This window comes from Ornithorhynchus anatinus, chromosome X1, assembly GCF_004115215.2.
Source record: "Ornithorhynchus anatinus isolate Pmale09 chromosome X1, mOrnAna1.pri.v4, whole genome shotgun sequence".
Taxonomy (NCBI): Eukaryota; Metazoa; Chordata; class Mammalia; order Monotremata; family Ornithorhynchidae; genus Ornithorhynchus; species Ornithorhynchus anatinus.
The window spans coordinates 85,644,967-85,667,430 of NC_041749.1; the positions used below are offsets into that span (position 1 = coordinate 85,644,967).

The 22,464-nt window shown below is 48.9% G+C and overlaps 1 protein-coding gene across 2 annotated transcripts; it reads left to right on the plus strand.

The window, feature by feature from the left end:
* Positions 1 to 2,937: 2,937 nt before the first annotated feature.
* Positions 2,938 to 22,450, plus strand: VHL (von Hippel-Lindau tumor suppressor). Of its 2 annotated transcripts, none has more exons than XM_029051407.2 (3): positions 2,938 to 5,581; positions 19,246 to 19,368; positions 20,620 to 22,450. In XM_029051407.2, the coding sequence occupies exons 1-3, from the start codon at positions 5,344 to 5,346 to the stop codon at positions 20,820 to 20,822; spliced, it is 564 nt and encodes a 187-aa protein (XP_028907240.1). In that variant the 5' UTR covers positions 2,938 to 5,343; the 3' UTR covers positions 20,823 to 22,450. The 2 variants fall into 2 exon arrangements, with proteins under 2 accessions (XP_028907240.1, XP_028907241.1); XM_029051408.2 differs by lacking the exon at positions 2,938 to 5,581 and adding an exon at positions 18,541 to 18,831.
* The last annotated feature ends 14 nt before the right edge of the window (positions 22,451 to 22,464 follow it).

Sequence of the window (22,464 nt, forward strand, 5' to 3'; positions counted from 1 at the left end):
TCCGACTGTTGTGATCATGGAGCAGAGGAGGAGCCAGGGATGCTCCCGCGCCTCTTCCGCAGTGGCCGTGAGGTGGGAGTTGCCCGACTGCTGGTCCTCCGCCTCGCCCTTGTCGGTGCCCAGTTGCTCACACGGCCAGGTCCCGGGACTGCTTCCCCAACGGGAGCCGTCCCACCAATGCCCCGGGCCGTTCTTTCGATGCCCTAAGATGTCTCTGCTTTTCACGCCTCCAGTTTACTCACACGGTTTCCTCCGTTTGGACGCGAAACAGTTCCAGACCTCTACCCCACTCTCCAAAGACTTTATCTCCCACTCTTGGTTTGTGCGGTAGCAGGCCACGGCCCTGCTGCTGGTCCAGGGGAAAAAGCACCACTCTGGGAATCGAGAGACCTGGGTCCCGGTTCCAGTTCTGCCTGTTGGGGCTCCGCCGTCAGTGGTGAAGGTCATGGAGCCAAGCACCACCCAGGGTTTTCCACAAAGTGGATGGCCTCAACGGCCCCTCCTGTCCCCTCCCTCCCCGAAAAATAGCCGGTTAATGTGGGTCCTGAAGACGGCAACAGTTGGCGAGGCGATCCCCGCCCGGGCCACGGGCCGATGGCACGGCGTCAGCGCTGTGCGGCGGTCACGTCAACCGTAAACGGGCCCCGCATGTAAAAAAAAAAAAAAAAAAAAACCTTGGCGTGCCCTTGGCAGTGGGCCGCACTCCTGCCGGTCTCCTCGCTCGGTGCACTCCGGGCCCCGGCGGGAACATGACCGGCAGGGAAGAGAGAGCGCGTGAGTGGTGCTGCTCAAGCCACCAGCACTAGAATCCATTTCTCTGCGCATGTTCTCTGTCCTGAAGTCACACGGCCCGAGACCCTTCCGTCGCGTTTTTGATGGGACACTCCACCATCAGCATAGTGTAGACAAAGCCCCTGTCGGTGGCTCTGACGCGTTGTCGACGGGTCACGTGCCTACTGGAGGGTAGATGCTGACTAAATACGATTCGTTAGCGTTTTGAAAGCATTCTAGCTATCCTTTTTCCTCCGTTTTTCCCTCACGATAATTTCTCCGGCCTTTGAACCGTGACAGGGAAAACCAGCTGCAAGGGACTTCGAGGCCGTCTGGCCCAGCCCTTTGCCTTTAGGCAAGTGAAGAGTGAGGAACCATCCCGGGACCTATGAGCACTGATTCTTTCCTTAAAGATCTCCGAGGATGAAGACTCCACAACCAACTCTAGTGGCCCATTCTGGCGTTTCAAACCCCTGGTAATCAAAAAGTTCTTTTCTTGGGTCCAACCAAGACCTCCTGCTTCGGCTTAGGCGTGTCCTCTCTTTCTGTCTTCAGGGACGACAACTGGTCGGTATTCTCACCCCAGAAGCCCTTTATAGGCTTGAAGGTGGTTATCTAGGCTCAACCACCCCAATTCCTCTCACTGTTTTTCATAAGACCCATGTGCCATCCCGTTGATGATTTGTTCTCTCCTGTCCAGTTCCTCTTCAGTCCCTGAAAATTGCCAAGCCCAAACCTGGACTTGGTCTCTGCTAGATGTGTAACCAGTGCAGAGTATATTGGAAGGGATTACTTTCTGAATATTTCATGGCACAGTTAGTTCGAGCTCCTAGCCTTAAAGCTCCCTCAAACTATCCACTTCCGGTGGAGGCAAAATGAGGTCGCTTGGCCCATTCACGAGGTGATTTTATTCAATGCTTGGCTGCCTCTATCTCTCTTTTTTTTTAATTACCACCGTCTCCCCGCACAAACCTGTCCCATTAACGGGGAACCAGTCGCCACACCCCTCGAAAGAGCAGTGCGTCCCCAAGCGTCCAAGGAGGTAGTGGAGGACCCCCAGAGCTTTCCTGGCACCTTATATTTGGGTTGAGCCAGGAACTTACCTCTTGCTCTGTGGGTGGTTCAGAGACCTGTACCACCAGCTAGAGCCGCCCGACCACACTCATCTATCTGTCATTTCTGCGAACGTTGGCAGCGACAATCTCAGGGGAGGCCTACCTCGTAGGCCAGTAATGACGCAGGGCTTCCCAGATGCCACGGGGGCTCCAGAAAACCTGGGCCATCTCTCCCAGTGCCCCAGTTGCCCATGGAAGTGGCCCAGGCGGGGGCTTAGCGCTATGGTGTCCCCAACTTGGTAGCACAGGTTCCCGTACTTCTCATGGCACCACTTTGGATTTACTTCCGATTCTGCAGGGCTGTGGGAGCCCTGAGGACCTGCACTCAATCCGAGCATTCCCAACACACTCCCCGGCCCGTGCTACCTCTGTCGATGGCAGGGACCCACAATGGCATTACTGGGTCAGATCGATGTCCATCCAGCCTGGGATTAGGTTTCCAACAGTAGTAATAAGATACCTGGAGGATCAGGGCAGGGGTTTTGGGTGTTGATTTTTTGCTTACTATGTGCCAGGCACTGTCCTAAGTACTAGGAGTAGATGCAAGCTAATCAGATTGGAAACAGTCTGTGGCCCGGGTGGGGCTCACAGTATTAATCCCCGTTTTACAGATGACGTAACTGAAGCACAGAGAAGTGAAGTGACTTGCCCAAGATCACACATCAGACAAGCGGCAGAGCTGGGATTAGAACCCAGGTCCTTCTGACTCCCAGGCCCGGGCTCTAGACATTAGGTCACGCTGCTTCCCTCCTTAACATCTATCCTGGTGGTTAGAGATGAGCCTACAAACATCCCTAACTCCCCGCTTTTCCAAAACACTCCCTTGAGTAAGGCCCAGGACTGCTTGTCCTAGAATGTAATAATAATAATGTTGGTATTTGTTAAGTGCTTACTATGTGCAGAGCACTGTTCTAAGCGCTGGGGTAGATACAGGGTAATCAGGTGTCCCACGTGAGGCTCACAGTTAATCCCCATTTTACAGATGAGGTAATAGGCCCAGAGAAGTTAAGTGACTTGCCCACAGTCACACAGCTGACAAGTGGCAGAGTCGGGATTCGAACTCATGACCTCTGATTCCCAAGCCCGTGCTCTTTCCACTGAGCCACGCTGCTTCTCATATGTATGCTAACCCTTCTCAAACCTGCTGAGATTTGTGCCCTGCACAACTCCCTGTGGTTCCAAATTGCAGATGTTTACCGCTCACTGTGTGAAGAAGGGTTGTCCTCCTTTTCACCCTGCAACCTTCAAGTTTCGGAGGGTGCCTGAAGGATTTGACCATCAGCATTGATCCCCAGGCAGTTTCAGCAGGCAGTTGACCTAGTTGGAGTTCAGTAAGGTTTATTAGCCATCCGGTAGGGCCCCGAGCTCCAAGAAGCTGCTTCTGCCTTGCAGAGAGAGACGCCCACACCCACCCCGCCCCCATCCCCTCCCTGCTTCCCTCAAACCAGGACTTTATCCCAGGTGTGCCCTTTGTCATGTTTAGTGTTCCTAATGCCTGAATAGTCTCTGAGCACCACACTTGCTCCCAGTTCCTATTGCCTTTACCCAGTGCAGAAATCTTGTCTTTCCCAGCGCTTAGTACAGTGTTCTGCATGCGGCAAGTGCTTGAATCCTCTTATTGTTACTCTACTATTGCTACTATGCTGCATACTGGGACTTTCTTCTGGGGCCAGCTCTCCACGGAAGTTCCTCTTTGGCCTTTGAGCACTCGTGCTAGGAAATGGCTGAGCCTTGAAGGTCCCTCGCACCCACTGGAATCCTGCCATTTGTGCTTTCAGGCCTTCTCTTAGGTGTCAGTAGTGGCTATGTTGAGTGCTTTGTGTTGAGGTGAAACTTGCCTCTCTCGCCCTCTGAGCCAAAGGGTGGTCCAAAACACCCACTCATCAGGTGGGACTGCCTACAGTGCCCCTCAACCTCGGTCTCGTGGGATCCGGGGAACCACAATTCCATATTCACCCTGTCTGCTCCCATAAGGTAAATCTACTCTTTCCATGGGAGTGACAGGCAAAAGCAGAGGTGTGAGGCCTGGACCCCTTTTCCTCTTCTAATACGTGAGTGAAAAAGCTGGGTTGGGAGAGGGGCACCAAGTTCTCTGAAGCCCCGGTTTGAGCGAGGGTCTGTCTGATTCCAAGAAAACATATCGGGGGAGGTCTCTTTGCAGGGAACGCCCGCACGGCCAAAGAGTCTCCCCACTCCTTGCGATCAGAGCTGCAAATAGCTAAGCTGGTTATTTAGAAGCAGGATGGTGTCCGACGCTACACAGGAGCGCTTCCGTTGCAGTAGCTGCGCAGTTGTGGAATAACTTCCCGTCTATCCATCTCCAGGTTCATCCCACTCAGAGGAAGCTTTGATGGGTTCCTTCTTGAGTTGGATCAGTTGGTCTTTTTTAAATTATCATTCAATTTCTCTCCTTCTGGGAGGAACTTTGAACCCATTTTCACGGTTAGCCCCGACAGAGGGCCTTCTTCCCAAAAAGGAACACAGCGGCCGTGACCATTTCCCTTCAGCTTCTGTAGTGGGCTCTTTAACTTGAATCCGGCTTCCTGAAATTCTTGCCTCGGCATCTTCCTGTCAGAATGCTTTTTTCCGGCCCGCCACGCTGAGCACGTTTCCAGAGAAAAGACCAGAATTGGTTCCCCAAAGCAACACCTTATCTCATGGCCTGCTACCAGCAGTTCAAGAAATGTTCTCGTGTTCTCAATAGACAAATAACTAGGTCCACGGAACTACATGAAACTAGCCCGTTTTTCTCAACTCCCCTGGAGTGCCTCTTTTGAAACTGAAGTTATTACATGGCAGGAGGCTCGGCCCTGCCTATCCCTTTCCCCAACACCCACCCACTTCAAGAACTGGCTGTTTTGATTCTAGTCATTTTCTTTTCGGGATTATCGACCAACCGGAAATGGATGGAGCAGGGTTATGATAGCTTCTCTTGGCGTTATAATCTACTACATTCTACGTATGTAGAATGTGTAGTTGAAGTACAAAGATGAGTACTTAGAGCTCTAGATGAGCGAGTTGAGCTGCTCTGCTCTTTGAAAAGTAAAGGACCTCAAGAGCAATCTGGCTGATCTCCAAAAATCACAGTTTACGGATGCCTCGCGTAGGCTGTGTGACAAGAAATCCAAGTTATTGCATTAGCATTGCCTCAAGAGACACCCTCGTGCTCGCCCTCCCACCCCCCAAGGGCTGCTAAACTAGGATATTTAAACTCCAACGCTAGTTGTCTAGCCTCTGGTTTAGAGTCTTCAGTGGATTATGCACTGCCCCCACCCCCAACCCCCGGAAATTCTTCGGAACACCGAAGCACAGGGAAACATCCTGCAGCCCATCCAAGTTGTGGAGGGTGCACAGCCGGAGTATAGAAACAGTTGGTGCGTCACCTGGGCCTACCAGAGCCCCCACTTTTGGAGCTGAGTGCTGTAGCTGCCAGGCGACCCCTCCCAGCACTATCTAGATGTGGAAAGGCCGGCGGCTTCCAGTCCCGAGTCGTCGTCGTCCTCTCCCCCAACCCGCCCGCGCTGTACTCCATGTGGAGTGGAGACCCGGGCGGAAGAGTCTGAGCTCCAGGGAGGGAGATTCGAGACAGGACGCTCCTGGGATTTTGGGAATTCCATGGCAGCCTGGCACCTTTGACTTCTACACCACACACACACTGGACATGATTATGCGTGATGGCCCGACCTGTTGCCCAGGTAAGCCTTTTTATTTCTGGTCCTTACCCCACCTTCCCCATCCCCCATCCCATCCTCCCTTGCGGCCTCCCCACCTACCGTCCTACCCCCTGCTGGGCCGGGCTTTTGGTTTTTGGACCTCGTCCCGCCAAGGTCACCCCTGTCCTTTCCCTGCCATGTAAATCCCTTGCAGTCGGTACTGCTCAAGACCCCCCAAAGACTGTAAGCTCGTTGTTGGCAGGGAACGTGTCTGCTTATTGTTTTATCGTACTCTCCCAAGTGCTTAGTACAGCGCTCTGCACACAGTAAGTGCTCAATAAATATGATGGAATGAATGAATGACCGGACCAGGTCCGGGAGGAGGCCTGGGAAGGCACGCCACCACCTCCCTCATTCTTTCTTCCCCTGGTCCTCTCACCCTAAAGCTTTGGGGAGGTAGCAGGCCGTATGAGCTGCAAGTGGCCCACAAGGGATAGGATTGGCTGTAGCCGGACAAGGTTTAAAAAGGAACCATTACTGTATTTGTTAAGCACTTATTATGTACCAAACCCTGTTAATCAGGTTGGACACTGTCCATATCCCACTTGGGGCTCACAGTCTAAGTAGGAAGGAGAAAAGGTATGGAATTCCCATTTTACAGATGAGGAAATTGAGGCACGGGGAAGTGAAATGACTTGCCCAAGGCCACGGAGCAGGCAAGTGGCGGAGCCAGGATTAAAACTCAGGTGCTCTGACTCCCAGGCCCCTGCTCTTTCCACTAGGCCATGCTACTTTCTGTGAAGTGGATTTAAGTTAAAGGACACGGGGCCAGCCTTGGGAAGCCACGTGGCCCAGAGGCTGGGTTCGGATTCAGGGTCACAGATGGGTGGTGTGTAGGAGAGCTGTGGTGAGGTATATTTAAAAGGGCTATGGAGAGGGAAGGGTGGCCATTCATCAAGTTTTAAACCAGTCTGTTAGCTCTCCAGGGAAGAACATTGGATATCCGTACGGCTGGCGTCTTTACTTTAAGCAGTCTGCTTCCCTCTGCCTCAGTTCCTGCCACCAAGTTCTAGGGCTCAAAAGTTGTGCCAGTGTTCACAGGGACCGGGAAGTGCAAGGTAAAGGCTCTGGGGGACGGTGAGAGGTTTTGGTGGGGAGGGGGTTGGGGGGCAGGGCTCATTCTAAGTTTGGGTGGCCTCAGTCAGACTTCCTCAAAGAGATGTCATTCGACATCTTTAAAGTACGCTGTGGGCTGCATGATGGATGTGATGTGACATATGTCTTTCCGGTATCCTCAAGGGCCATCGGTGGCCACCCTAGGGAAGGGTGAAGCAAGTGGGAAGGTGGGGGAAGGGGACAGTGGGAACCTGGAACAAGGCAAAAAAAATAAGTGCAAAGGTTTATCAGGCCAGCGGGTGGAAGTGAAGAATGACCTGACACGCACCTCTTGTGGGGCCTCATGATATGGGCCGTGCACAGAACTGCTGACCCACTCACTCCCCAAAGAGAGGACGAAGTTCTGGGGGGCAGGAGATGTTTCCAGGTAGCCTGTTTTAAGAAATGGTTAAATTGACTTTTTAAATAGGTAAGACTAGTAAAAGTCGAGTCGGGCACCTTAACTTGAGGGGTGCAGGTAGGGGGGAACCCAGCAAGAAGAAACGGCTGCAAAGCAGGAGTTATTTTGTCTTCTGACCTACTTCTGCTGCTGCGTTCTCATTTTTTATGGGGCCTGAGGGTGGCAGGGACGGGGGGTACCTTTCATGTGAAAGTCTGAGTCTATAAGTGTATAGTAATTATGGTACGTGTTAAGCCATGTTAAGCTAGGTGCTAAACACCGTCCTAAGCGTATGGATTCTAAAAAAATATTGAAAATGCCCTACCCTAGGGGCCCGGCTGACTTCATTTTTTACCTCGCACCCAGTAAGTGCTCAGTAAATACCACTGATTGATTGATTGACACCGCCAGGTCTAGCTCAGTCCTACCCAGATCCCGTTGGCCTGTTGAAGAACCCACTTTTATCTTCACGGGAAGGTAGAGATGAGCGGGTGATGTCCTCTGATCTGTGCCAAATGAATGCCCGTCCTTCCCCCTCAGATGACACTGCGTTTGAAGGTCCTGGGTGTGCTATATTCTCTGCAGGATGAAACGCCCCGTACCCTTCCGGGAATTCATTCAATCGTATTTATTGAGAACTCACTGTGTACAGAGCTCTGTACTGAGTGCTTGGAAAGAACAATTCGGCAACAGATTAGAGACAATCCCTACCCAACAACGAGCTCACGGTCTAGAATAGATGCACATTCACTGGGAGGAAGCAAACAGCTGAGTTTCACAAGCTCCGATCTTATTTTCTGAGCGATGAGCATTCTTTCATCTCCATCCACCCCTGGGAGCCGCTTGGCTTGGCGAAATTCAGTATTTTGTAATACGAGAAAGAAAACCCAACCCCACCCCCCCACCCCGGCCCCACAACACTTGTCCGGATGGCAAATATCACCGCATGTTCCACTGGTGCCCAAGAGGGCGATGACATCTAAAACCGGGAGCACGGTTACCAAGAGGACCGAACAGTTCATTCACAGGTCAGGGCACAACTCCCTGCATCATCCCTCACTCTTTGCGACTGCAATTGTTGCCCCTGAAACTTCATTTACTAATCAACTAGAGGGTGCCCCTCTTAGTGAAAGTCAAAGATTTCCTTCCTCCATCTTTAGGTAAGCGCTCAGACTAGGGTAGGTTTTTCCAAGGGGTGGGGGGAGGAGATGGGGACAATCCGAGTCCCTTGATGGACAAGGTCCGTGTCTAATTGCCTGCTAGGTACTCTTTCACGGTGTTTAGTACAGTGCTCTGCACCCAATAACTGCTTAACGAATATTATTACCACTGCTACCTGCCCCTTCCCCTCAGGGGCCGCTGGGATTGGAAAGGCCATTTGCCGGGCAATTTCAGAGGTTTCCGATGTGCCCACCCTGCTGTGGATGATAATTATAATACTACTAATAATAATAATAATTATGGTATTTGTTAAGCGCTTACCATGTGCTAAGCTCCGATCTAAGCGCTGGAGTAGATACAACGTAATCGGGTTGTCCCACGTGGGGCTCCCAGTCTTAATCCCCATTTTCCAGATGTGGTAACTGAGGCACAGAGAAGTGAAGTGACTTGGCCAGGGTCACACAGCAGACAAGTGGCAGAGAGGGGATTAGAAGCCACGTCCTCTGACTCCCGAGCCCATGCTCTTGCCACTAGGCCAGTCTGCTTCTACCTCTGATCCCAGAGGTATCCCTTGATAATAATTAGAATACTAATAATAATAATAATTGATACCGCTGGGATACTCCTGGCAGTGGTGAATGTGCCCAAGGGAGCCCCAGAGCTACATTCCAGGCATCTCTTCTGTCTCCCGTGCTGTGCTGGTGGGGCTTCTGCTGGTCTGGTGGCAGAAAGCCCCATCCCCACCCCCAAATCTGTCTTTCCCTCCTTTCCCCCTGCTCCTCTGCTTTCCCTTCCCCTTCTCCTCTCCCTTTCCCCTCGCTCCCTTTTTTCTTTTCCCTTCTCTTCCCTTCTTCCTTTCCACCGCCCCTCCTATCACTACTGAGCGGCTTTCCACCGGACTTTCTCCCGGAAGGGAGAACTCAGGGAATTCTGCGAGAAGCTGAGCAACAGTAGCCCAAGCATGTGAGAAAAGAAACTGCACCCGTTGCTTGGTTCCGCCACCACTGGCTCCCAGATTTCTTCCCCACTGCTGAGAGCACAGCAAGAAGCATCTCTGAAAGGACAAACTCGGGGGAGCCGGTTGCCATGGTGGCGGTGTCAGCAGGGTCCGTCGATCTTCTCATCTGCTCCAGCGGCTGCTGTTCCGCTTCCCGATCCCTGGCTCCAGAGAATAGCCCTTGGTGTCATCCTGGGGCCAGGGGGAGATGGGAGAGGACAGAAAGAGCACTCAGGGTGGTAAAAGAGGTTGGAAAGCCCTGCCCTGTGGATCTCAGCCTCCTCCATTCCTCTTAGGACCCATCTCCCCACTTCTCGATGTTCTCATCTAGTCTCTTATGCATCCTTCGCATAAGCTTCAGACCGGAGTCCTGTTCTTCCTTGGGCCCTGTTTGCTTTCAGCTGGGCCCTGGGGCTTCCTCCGAACAAGTTCTAAGTAAGAGGTCCATTCCCAGAAAGCCATTCATTACCTTTAGGTAGGTTGGGACCGAGGAGTCCAGGGACACTGACCTTCTGTCACTCGTCGGGCCAGCATTTCTGACCAGCGTGATTTTACTGGGCAGAAACGTCACTTTTGGCTGAGGTAGCCAGACCTCGTCATGACTCCTGGCTAGTGCTGGCCTAGGATGCCTGGTTTAGGGGATAGAGCACGGGCTTGGGGGGTCAGAAGGACCTGGGAGTCTAATCCCGGCTCTGCCATGTTGTCTGCTGGGTGACCTTAGGCAAGTCACAACTTCTCTGGACCTCAGTTACCTCATGAGGATTAAGAGTGTGAGCCCCGTGTGGGACAGGGACTGCATCCTATCTGATTAACTTGTATCTACCCCAACACCTTGAACAGTGCTTGACACATGGTAAGCTCTTAACAAGTACTATTATTATTATTGCTAAAGCCCGTCAATGGGCAGGGATTGTCTCTATCTGTTGCCGAATTGTACATTCCAAGCACTTAGTACAGTGCTCTGCACATAGTAAGCGCTCAATAAATACTATTGAATGAATTAGAATGGGCAGAAGGTGGGACAACTCAAGTACACAAATAGTTTGTCCAGCCTTGCTCACGGGATTTATCATCTGGTAGCTTTTTTGGAGTGGGACTGGAGAAAGGTGGGGAAGTGCACTCTTCCTCCACTACACTGAGGCAGAAAGGAATCTAGGACCCCTTTTTTATGTTTCACCCCTTATTTTTAGCTTTGTCCACTTTGTCTTCTTCATTATCGTCCTCCCCCAAGCATTTCGTACAGTGCCCCGCACACCGTAAGCGCTCGATAAATATCATTGATTGATTGCGGCCCAAAATGCCCCTTACTGAGGCGTTCTGTAGCAAATGACAAAGTAGAGTGGAATATTCCCCTTTTTATGGAACTTGTTCAAGGACGATTCATAGGTGAAGGCTATAGAGTGTGGAAAAATATTTCAAATTCCAGAAACACTGGTTCATGGGTGTTTTAATCAGTACATTGCTTTTGAATAGCCGGGTAGAAACAGTGAATGTTCCAACAGATCGCACATTTATAATATTTTTCTGTCCAGATAAGTTTGGTAAATACAGTATGACCCACTTGGTCCTAGAAACCATCCATGGAGCTGCGTTTATCTTCTGGATCAGTCCAATAAACTCAATGGGAAAATACAAAGTGCTCAAGGATTGTTTTGATCTGTGATACCAAACTAACTACAGAGAGAGAAACGTAGTTCATCAAGTTCTTAGAAATACGCTATAGCCTCTTATAGAGTGTTTTTGAAAGATCTGTTCTTAGCTAAGAAACCACACCTTTCCTCAGGCCTAGCCAAAGCCAATTGGAAAGTTGATCAAAATTAACCAGGAAATTTAGGTGTTTTTTGTGTGTGGGTCACCTGAATAAATCAACATGACTAGGGCTCCATAGGATGATTACTCTTTTGAATTCAGCTTTCCAGGAGGGGTGGGATCCCCCCCTGACCCGGGGCTTGAGGCTCAGGGCAATTACCCCCATCTCTTCTTTAAATGTTTTCTCGAAATTGAATTTTTGCTGTCTTCTAATAAGACCGAGAACTGGGAAGTGTTGGGTTCAGGTTAACTAAGAACCAAATGAAGGACTTGGAGATTCTATTGGCCTTGTGTGATTTGGCTGGAGATGGGCAAATTGAATCTGTAGATTCAGTTAGCTCGCCCTTTTAGCACCCTCTTGGTTTAGCTCTCTTTGGCGATAGCCCTATTTGATTTTAATGCTGCTATTTCTTTAGCGCGCTTGCTCGCTCTGTGCTAACACTCTGGTTTTGCAGCCCCTGTGAAGTTATCTTTGGCACAAACACCCCCCTCCTTTCACAGGTGATTTCACCACTTCCTCGACCTTTGAAGAAATAGTTGTAGTGATTTCTGGTATTTATTGGGCACCCACTGGATGCAAGGCACTATACTAAGTGCTTGGGTAAGTACAATAGGAGAACGAGACACATTCCTTTCTGAAAACGATAATCAAAGTAAATAGTTGACTTTTCATTTTATTTTTCATGTACGCACAAGTGGGAAAGAAGCAGAGTGGCCTAGTGGAAAGAGAGTGGGCCTGGGAGGTGGGGGACCTGGGTTCCAATCTCGGCTTCACCCCTTGCCTGCTGGGGTGACTTTGGCCAAGTCACTTCTGAGCCTCTGTTTCCTCATCTGTAAAATGAGTATTAAATACCTGTTCTCCCTCCTACTCTTGTGGGACTGGGATTGGGTCCCACCTGTTGGTCTTAGATCTACCCCAGCACCGTGCTCGGCACCTGGTGCTTAACAAATACCATTATTATTATTATTACTATTACCCCTATGGAAACTCCACCCATTAATACTCCCCGTGGGGAGTTTTGAAAGTGAAAAGGAATGAGGTGCAGGTGGAGGGGGGAGAGTTTGTAAGGCAGAAGATCTCTGCTTGAGAGATGGCTGCAGAAGATGAAAGAGTGGAAGTGGGAGTCAGAGGAAGCTTGGGAGGTAAACAGGGGAGCTTATGCCTGATGGTTTCAGTTTTGTCAACAAGGTTATTCATTCATTCGATCATTTATTGAACGCTTACTGTGTGCAGAGTGCTGTATTAAGCACTCGGAGGCGTACAATGGAACAACGAAAGGACACATTTTCTGCCCAAAATGAGCTTACGGTCTGGGGAGGTAGAGAGACATTAATATAAATAAATTACAGGTTTGTTCATAAATGTGGATGGCAGGGGATTGAGAATTTCAGGAGGCAGTTGAAGGTCTGGAACAGTTGATGGGAGCCGTGGGCATATGGGGGTTGATGACAGTGGAGAATTACTGTTGCTAAGCAGAAGAGAAGGCAGGGTTATAGCATATGATGATGAATCTGCAGTGGCCTAAGTCAGCCTGGTGCCTGGATTTCTGCCAAGAGCGCTACGTGGCATGAGTGCGGGAGGGGAAGAAGCATATTGTAGAGGTGGCTCAGGGCTGGGGGTTGGAGGGAAAAGGGGCTGTGAGGGAGTTGTTTGGCTGAGTGGGTGGAATTGAGGACATGGGTTTGTGCATCAAGAGCAGGAAGGTTGGATCCGGAGTCCAAATGGGAGATGTTGGCCTTACGGGGAAATGGAAGGGAGCTAGAGATTGGACGTGTCTCCGTGGGGCTGGAGAATAGTTTTTCAGGGAGAGAAGCGGCGTGACCTAGTGGAAAGAACACGTACTTGAATATCAAAGGACCTGGGTTCTAATCCTGGCTCCACCACTTGTCTGCTATGTGATTTGGGCAGGTCACTTAATTTCTCTGTGCCTCAGTTACCTCTTCTGTAAAATGGGGATTAAGGCTGTGAGCCCCATGGCTGGGGTGGATACAAACAAATCAGGTTGGACACAGTCCCTACCCCGCATCGGGCTTACAGTCTTAATTTCTCTCCCCCCTACATATCCCCCAACTGCTACTTCAGTACTTCTATGACACCTAAGCACTTGGATACTCACCCCTCTCCCTCACCCACTGCACTGAGATATATACTATACTGCTTCTTCCTTCTTGAAATGTATGTCGTGTCCATCTCCCCTGTTAGATGGTAAGGTCTTTGAGGGCTGGGATCATGTCTGTTAATTCTCTTAGTAATAATAATGGTATTTGTTAAGCATTTACTATGTTCCATGCACTGTGGCAATCAATCAATCGTCTCTAGACTGTAAACTTGTTGTGGGTAAGCCATTTGTACACTAATTCCGTTGTATTCTCCCAAGCACTTAATATGGTGCTGTGCACCTAAATGCTCAGTAAATACCATTGACTGATTTATCAAGTGCTTACTGTGTGCAGATCACTGTAATAATCACTTGAGAGACTGATAGAGTTGGTAGACATGTTCCCTGTCCACAACTAGCTTTCATTCGTTCGTTCATTCAATTGTATTTATTGAGCACTTACTGTGTGCAGAAGCACTGGGGAGACTACAATACAACAATAAGCAGACACATTTCCTGCCCACAATGAGCTTACACTCTAGAGGATACAAGATAATCAGATCCCACATGGAGCTCAGAGTCTAAGTAGGAGGAAGAACAGATATTGAATCCCCATTTTACAGATGAGGGAATGGAGGCACAGAGAAGCGAAGTGAAGTGACTCTTGCGCTCCAAGTCACACAGTAGACCAGTGGTAGAGCGGGGATTAGAGGTAAGCTCCTCCATTTGTCTGCTGCGTGGCCTCCGGCAAGTCACTTTTCTTCTCTGGGCCTTAGTTACCTCATCCGTAAAAAGGGGATTAAGACTGTGAGCCCTATGTGGGGCAGGGACTGTGTCCAACCTGATTTGTTTGTATCCACCCCAGCGCTTAGTAAAGTGCCTGGCACATAGTAAGCGCTTAACAAATACCATCATTGTTATTATTATTTTAACTCTGGGACGTGCCTTCGTGGAGTAATGTCAAGATCTCAATGACTCTCTCAAGGTAGCAGCCAAATTTGCTTAGCAGCATGCCCAGATCTACTGAAGGTGTCAGATGCTTTTGTAAGGTCTCTGAAAATAGCACAGAGGGTCTTGGATCGTGCTCTCCATTTCTCCCTTTTTTCTGGCATTTGTTAAGCACTTACTATGTGCCAGGCACTGTACTAAGCACTGAGGAAGATCCAAGTTAATCAGGTTGGACACAGTCCTTATTCCACATGGGGCTAATTCTGAACAGGGGTTGGGGGGGAAGTCAGTTAATCGATCATATTTACTGAGCGCTTACTGTGTGCAAAACACTATAATCGAGTGCCTGGGAGAGTACAGTGTAACAGAGTTGGTAGACGTCCTCCCTGCTCACGAGGAGCCTATAGTCTAGAAGGTAATTCTGTCAGTGAAAGCTCCCTAATTCATTCATTCGTATTTATCGAGCACTTACTGTGTGCAAAGCACTGTACTAAGCACTTGGAAAGTACGATTCGGCAACAGAGACAATCCCTGCCCAAAAACAGACTCACGGTCTAACGTGCAATGAATGGAAAATAAATCTCACTAAACCCCAATAATGACAACAGCCTACTAAATTTGAGTATTGGAGGTCATCGTTTGTCAGCGAGGCCTTCAAGGCATTTATTTCAGGTTTTTCCTTAACATATTCATTCAGTAGTATTTATTGAGTGCTTACTGTGTGCAGAGCACTGTACTAAGCGCTCGGAAAGTACAGTTCAGCAAGAGAGAGAGATAATCCCTGCCCAACAATGGGCTCGCAGTCTATTGGGGGGAGACAGACATCTAAACAAGTACACAGGCACAATCGCAAATACATTGTGAGCTTTTGGAGGGCAACACTATGTCTTTAACTTCTTTTTTATGCAGAGTGCTACTCATACTGATAAAGAGAAGAAACCACAGAATCTTAAAGATGCCCCCGTTATCACTGTTTTCAAGAAGAAACAGTTGCAGATTGGAGTGTGGTATCTCATTGCTTTTCACTACTGGCAAAAATCCTAGGCAGAGTCTTTTTGGGCCAGAAGTGAAAAATATCACCAACCAACCCAGGATTATAATGTGGTTTAGATCACAGGTGGCTAGACTGTGAGCCTGTCACTGGGCAGGGATTGTCTCTATCTGTTGCTGAACTGTCCATTCCAAGCGCTTAGTACAGTGCTGTGCACATAGTAAGCGCTCAATAAATTCGATCGAATGATCTTTAGAGCACTTAAACGGCATGGCCTAGTGGATAGAGCACAGGCCTGGGAGTCAGAGGGGCCGGGGTTCCCATCCCAGCTCTGCCACTTTTTTCAAAAAAAATTTTATGGTATTCTTTAAGTATTCACTATTGGCCAGGCACTGTACTAAGCCCTGGGATAGATACAAACTAATCAGGATGAACACAATCCATGTCCCACATGGGGCTCACAGTCGTAATCCCCAATTTTACAGATGGGGTAACTGAGGCACAGAGAAGTGAAGTGACTTGCCAAGGTCACACAGCAGACGTGGTGGAACTGGGATTAGAACCTGGGTCCTTCTGACTCATAGTCCCATGCTCTATCCACTAGGCCATACTGCTATTTTGCTGTGTGACCTTGGGTAAGTCACTTCATTTCCTCTGTGCCTCAGTTACCTTACCTGTAAAATGGAAACTAAGACTGTGAGCCCCATGTGGGATATGGACTGTGTCCAACCTGATTAACTTGGATCTTCCTCAATGCTTAGTACAGTGCCTGGCACATAGTAAGTGCTTGACAAATGCCAGAAAAAAGGGAGAAATGCAGAGGACAATCCAAGGACCTCTATGTTATTTTCAGAGACCTTACAAAGGCATCTGACACCTCCAGTAGATCTGGGCATGCTACTAAGCAAATTTGGCTGCTACCTTGAGAGAGTCACTGAGATCTTGACATTACTCCACAAAGGCACGTCCCAGAGTTAAAATAATAATGATAATAATGATGGTGTTTGTTAAGCGCTTACTGTGCACCAGGCACTTTACTAAGCGCTGGGGTGGATACAAACAAATCAGGTTGGACACAGTCCCTGCCCCGCATAGGGCTCATAGTCTTAATCCCCTTTTTACGGATGAGGTAACTGAGACCCAGGTAAGCAAAGTGACTTGCCCAAGGCCACGCAACAGACAAGTGGCGGAGCAGGGATTAGAACTCATGATCTCCTGACTCCCAGGCCCGTGCTCTATCCACTATGCCATGCTGCTTCCCAAAGTACCTTTTCTGGCCATTCTTCAGTGCCACCAGGATAAAGCAGGGCTATGTAATAAGTCCAGTCCTGTTCAACATCAGGTCCGTGGTAGAGCTGGAACTGGAAGCCGGGTCTCGTGTTTCCCTGTCTCTTACTCTTTCCACTAAACTATGCTGGTATTAGGGTACATTTCTCTCCACCCTACGTATCTCCCAACTGCTACTTCAGTACTTCTTTGACACCTAAGCACTTGGATACTCACCCCTCTCCCTCACCCATTGCACTGAGGTATATACTATACCACTTCTTCCTATTTGAAATATATGTTGTGTCCATCTCCACTGTTAGATGGTAAGTCTTTGAGGGCAGGGATCATGTCTGCTAATTCTATTAGTAATAATAATGGTATTTGTTAAGCATTTACTATGTTCCAAGCACTATGGTAATCCATCAGTCGTCTCTAGACTGTAAACTTGTGGGTAGGAAGTGTGTCCACTAATTCCGTTGGATTCTCCCAAGCACTTAGTACGGTGCTGTGCACCTAAGTGCTTGGTAAATACCATCCACCGATTTATCGAGTGCTTACTGTGTGCAGATCACTGTATTAATCCATTGAGAGACTATGATATAATAGAGTTGGTAGACATGTTCCCAGTCCACAACTAGCTTTCATTCATTCAATCAATTGCATTTATTGAGCACTTATTGTGTGCAGAGCACTTACTAAGCACTGGGGAGAGTATAATACAACATAAGCAGACACATTTCCTGCCCACAATGAGCTTACACTCTAGAGGATACAAGATAATAATAAGTTCCACATAGGACTCAGAGTCTAAGTAGGAGGGAGAACAGATATTGAATCCCCATTTTACAGATGAAGGAATGGAGGCACAGAGAAGCAAAGTGACTCTTGCTCCAAGTCACACAGTAGACCAGTGGTAAAGCGGGGATTAGAGGTCATGGGTTCTAATCCCAGCTCCTCCACTTGTCTGCCAAGTGACCTTGGGCAAGTCACTTTGCTTCTCTGGGCCTCAGTTACCTCATCTGTAAAATGGAATTGAGACTGAGCCCCCTGTGGGACAACTTGATTACCTTGTATTTACCCCAGCACTTAGAACAGTGCTTGGCACATAGTAAGTGTTTAACAAATACCATCATTGTTATTATTATTAAACCTAGGTCTTCTACCTCCCAGGCCCGGGTTCTTTCCACTAGGCCACGAGTCCTCTGCACCCAGTAGGAGCTCAATAAATACTCCCAATCAATTGATGCGATCGATCGATTGATCGATCCTCCGGGACACCCTCCCAACTCTGGTCACCAGCATCACAGAAAGCAGTGGGGAAAATCGTCCCGAATGTATGCATTTTCTGAAGCGTGGACCCGGCCTAAGGGGAGAACGGCTCTGCCACCCACAGAAACGCCATGGCAGTTTAGGCGAGTGGTGCATATTCATTCAGTGGTATTTATTGAGCGCTTACTATGAGAGCACTGTTCTAAGCGCTTGGAACGTACAATTGGGCAACAGATAGAGACAATCCCTGCCCAATGATGGGCTCACGGTCTAAACGGGGGAGACAGAGAAAAACAAGACCACATAATCACGATAAATAGAATCAATAATAATGTTGGTATTTGTTAAGCGCTTACTATGTGCAGAGCACTGTTCTAAGCGCTGGGGTAGATATAGGGTAATCAGGTTGTCCCACGTGAGGCTCACAGTTAATCCCCATTTTACAGATGAGGTAACTGAGGCCCAGAGAAGTGAAGTGACTTGCCCAGTCACACAGCTGACAAGTGGCAGAGCTGGGATATGAAGGGATGGACACCTCATTAACAAAATAAATAGGGTCAGATTGGTAAATTCCTAAGTCAGTGAGCTCGGGGACCTAAATGGGGTCTCTCAGGCATCGACAGAGGGTGACCCAAGGGGAAGAGGATGTGTGTGTGGGGGGGGCGGTCCACACATCATGATTTCTCGAACGCTGCAGGAAAAGGGGGTGGAAGGAGACGTTGGGAGGTGGAGGTTGGGCGCGAGGGGGTCACCGCCCTGAGGAGGCCTCGAGGGGGCCCCTCCTCTACCTCCAGGCCCGGGATTACATCACGGCGGGCCGGGAACAATCGCGTTGTTTAGGCTACCACGATCCCGAGGCGCGAGGTGGCGGCCCTGCGCATGCGCGCCGTGGCCACGCCCCCATCCCCTACTCGAGCGTTAAACAAACGGCGCTGCTCCAGCGGCGGTTTGTCACAACGACCGGTCGGTCCCGGCGGCGTCGCAGACTCCCCGTCAGTCGGTCGAGCTCCCCGATTTTGCGCTTCAACATGTCGTCCCCGCTGCGCTCCGTCAATTCCCGGGAGCCGGCGCAGGTCATCTTCTGTAACCGGACCACTCGCGTCGTCAGGCCCATCTGGATAAACTTTAATGGAGAACCGCAGTTTTATCCAGTCCTGCAGCCGGGCACGGGCCGGAGAATGCACAGCTACCAGGGTGAGGCCGGGGGGGTGGGGGGGAGGGGGTGCGGTTAGGGACGGAGCCCTTGAGCCAGCACAGCTTCGGCGGGGGGCTAATGGCCGTTTATGACAGAGTCTGAGGGGAAAGGGGATGGCGGTTGAACCCTGTTGGGGGGGGGGGGGGGCGAGTAACGTATGGGCTGTTGGCAGGAATGTCATTTATTTGATGATTTTGACGGAGTTGACCACTAAAATTATAGATATGGGCCTAAGGGCAGAAGTGAATACAGTTGAGGGCTCGGACGCGTTTTGGGACGGAGCAGTTGGGGAACTGAATTGATGCCGCTCATAAAGGTAGCGGCCGTTTCACTGAAAAACAAGGTAACTCTTCTCAGTGGCCCGTGTCGAAAAGCCACTGGGTCTCTCGTACTTCATTTTTGTTCCTCGACAGGTCACCTGTGGATGTTCAGAGACGAGGAGACCAACGATAGACTTCTGGTTAACCAAAAGGAGTTGTTTTCCCCGACTCCCAATGCGAACGGTCAGCCAACTTTTGCCAACATTACGATTCCAGGTGAGGTAGATAAAATCCGCTTTGGCGTAGAAGGATTTTTGTCTAGTTAAGTTTGGTCCACGAGCTTTGCGTCGACCTTTTCAGCCTCACACGTAAGCGAACATTAGCGTCGGGAGCGTCATCCTCGAATACAAAAAATATATTTTGTGTTTTGTTGGGGGGGGGGTGTTCACGTACTCAACACTGGTAACGTGAAGGTTGCTTTTCCCTATGGCAGGCATCACACCTCATCGTTGAATCTTAGGGAAGGAAGAATTCTCCTTCCCACCCACCCCCCTCCACCCCCCCAAAAAATCATAGATTCAGAGCTGGAAGGTCACTTGATCCAGCCCTTTCCTCCAGGCAGGAGAGTAACCAAACCCTCCGGGACGGGCGGTCGTCTTTCCTTTCTTGACCTATCTTCAGAGAGAGAATCCACCCTTCCTCTGGTAGCCCAACCTCGGGTGAATCCTCAGAGGTTCCATGTAGCCCAGGCCCTAGCAATGACACTTTGGCTTCTCCCATCCCCTGATTTTGTGAAGAGGCCAAGATTGCTGGTGGGGTGGGAGAGGGAACCTTTGTGTACAGGGTACTTGGACCACCTTTCATCTTAATGCCCCTGCTCAGCATTCAGACCGCAGTCATTTAGTCACGTCTGAAGAACCTTGTGTCCCAGAAGAACTGTGTTCCCAGTAAACCCTGGGCACTGGTGCACCACCGTTTTTTCCTATGCCGGAGATCTGTTTGCACTGACTTGAAGATCGTACTCCATCTGGGTGGGGTGTGCCGTGGGAAGAACGTTCCCCAATTCTTTAGTGTTGTGTCCAAGTTGCCGTAAAGAAAGCATGCGATTATGGACAGTCTCAGAAAAATAGCCGCCTAACTTTTCATTAAGCGTTTCCAAAGGCAGAAAGTCCCACCAGACCACAGATACGTTTCTTTCGACCCTTACGGCCAGAAAGCTCTCTTGAAGGCTTCCCCTCAGTCATCCCTGCTGTGATTTAAGCTCATTCCTTACAGTCCCGTCCTTAGTGAACCTCAAGAAGAAAACTCTTGTCCCAGTGGAGTGAAAGAGCAGGTGTAGAATAGAAAGTTCAGAACTGGATGTGCCGCGGCACTGACGGGAAGCCTCGGACCCAGCTGTCTCGGCCTCTGTTTGGGCTGCGGAGCCAAAGCGCTCCCCACTTTTGCTGACATCTAGCTCCTCGAGTCTAGTACGGACTCTGTCGTGGCAGTGAGCTTCATAGTGCTCAGAGTATTCTGTCTCCGCAGTGTACACCCTGAAGGAGAGATGTCTTCAGGTGGTCCGAAGTGTAGTCAAGCCCGAGGACTACAGGAAGCTCGATATCGTCAAATCGCTGTATGATGATCTGGAAGATTACCCAGATGTTAATAAGGATCTGCATCGTCTGGCTTGCGAGAAAAACGAACCAAGTGAGCAGGATGCAAAACGGGAGTCTGGAGAAGATAATTAGTTAAGTTTCTGTTCCGGAGTTCCTGCTGTTTAAAAAAAAGGGTGAAAAAGGCCATGGTGATGGGAGGGAAGGGCGCCATAGTTTATTGGGCATCTTGTTTTCAGGGGGGGGTCTTTAATGTTTAAGAAGTCACTTGTAGCAATTAGAAAGTTAAACGACCTTGGTTTCGGTTAGTATCAGTTAGTAACGTTTATAGAATATATGATGTTTGCCAAAAGTCAATACTGGAACCCCACAGCCCACACTCCATTCCGAAGTGCATCCTAGCTCTGTAAAACAAGAGCCGAATGGGACCAAGTTGACTTATCCTGCTGTGTCTTAGGGCTCCCTCTAGTCCGTCCTGCCCCACCGGCTAGGTAAGCTTGATTGACTCCTCTGAGCCAACCCCCGTCTGTGGGGCTCTGGGCAGTACTACCGAAAGGGTTTTAGACCAAGGGTCCCATTCTAGAGCACGCTGTGACATTCAGGGAGTGTAAAGTAGTGAGCGGCTGGGCCCACCCAACCGAAGGGTCCTCGACTTAGCTAAAAAAACGGGCTTTCCAGTGCTGCATTAGAATAGTCAAGTTAGTCTTTTAAGGTAGATAGTTTTAAGTAAGCACTTTTAAGACAAGTGCCATTTATTCCCTCGAAGCAGTATTTTTTGTGTGTCAACGATACTGTTTCTTTCCCCGTCCAGGAGTCAAGACTGGTAGGAAGGTAGTGAGTATTTAGAGTTTTAGAGGGTTTTGAAAGTGCTCCGTTTCTGTACCAACTTCAAGTTACATTCATTGAGGATGAGAGCCTTAAGCCTATGCAAGGAAAAGTCATGCCACGTAACGGTAAACCCAAGTTAAATGCCAAGAAAACGGTGGCTTGCTTTAATAGCTTTAGAGCATTTGGAGATAGCGTTTGTAAGGAAATGTTATATTTTGATGTTCACAAAGTAGCAAATAAGTATTTGAAAATATTTTAACCCTTTTGATAGGATGACTTTTATAATTTATCTTAACTCGTTTTTGTCTTTTATAGCAAAAGTACTATTGATATTTTTACTCTTCACCCCTTGGTGGAGCACTGTTGAATCTCTGCTTGTAAGCTATGGCTTTGCCGATTAGAATGTTTTTGTTACTTGATATTTGCACATTGTAAAAGAAGTGGGGGGCAGAGCAGGGGGATTGCAATCTTCATATACAATTCCATTGTTAAGAAACTACTGTGAAGAGAGGGAGGATTTTGACCAGTACTGTCAGTAACTGTGATTTAAAATGGATATTTTTATGTCCTTTTTATATACCAGTTCTATAAAATATAAATTTTCATCTTATGCCAACATTTACAGTACCACAATGGAGTGGTTTATTCATCTTCTAGCCAGAAATGGTGAGTTTGTTGTTGTTTTAATCAACATTTCATGAGCTGAACATCTGAGACAGAGGAAGACTGGATCCAAGAGCCCCAGAATTCCTATATCTGGTAGTGGTAGTAATATGAAATTTAATGCTGTTATTTACCTTTTATAGTTACTTTACTATGAAATTTCTGTTACTGTTTAATATAAGGTGTTGGCGGCCCTTGAATATCGGATAATACACACCTTAATTCATCTTTATTCCTATTCTTATATTATTAAAAGTATTACTGTTTCAGCATCTGTTTCTGTCTT

Coding starts and splice junctions, on each gene's coding strand:
- VHL (XM_029051407.2), top strand. CDS start 5,344: ATGTGGAAAGGCCGGCGGCTTCCAGTCCCGAGTCGTCGTCGTCCTCTC. Junction 5,582..19,245: donor TGGCCCGACCTGTTGCCCAG/GTAAGCCTTTTT, acceptor GTTCCTCGACAG/GTCACCTGTGGATGTTCAGA. Junction 19,369..20,619: donor TGCCAACATTACGATTCCAG/GTGAGGTAGATA, acceptor CTGTCTCCGCAG/TGTACACCCTGAAGGAGAGA.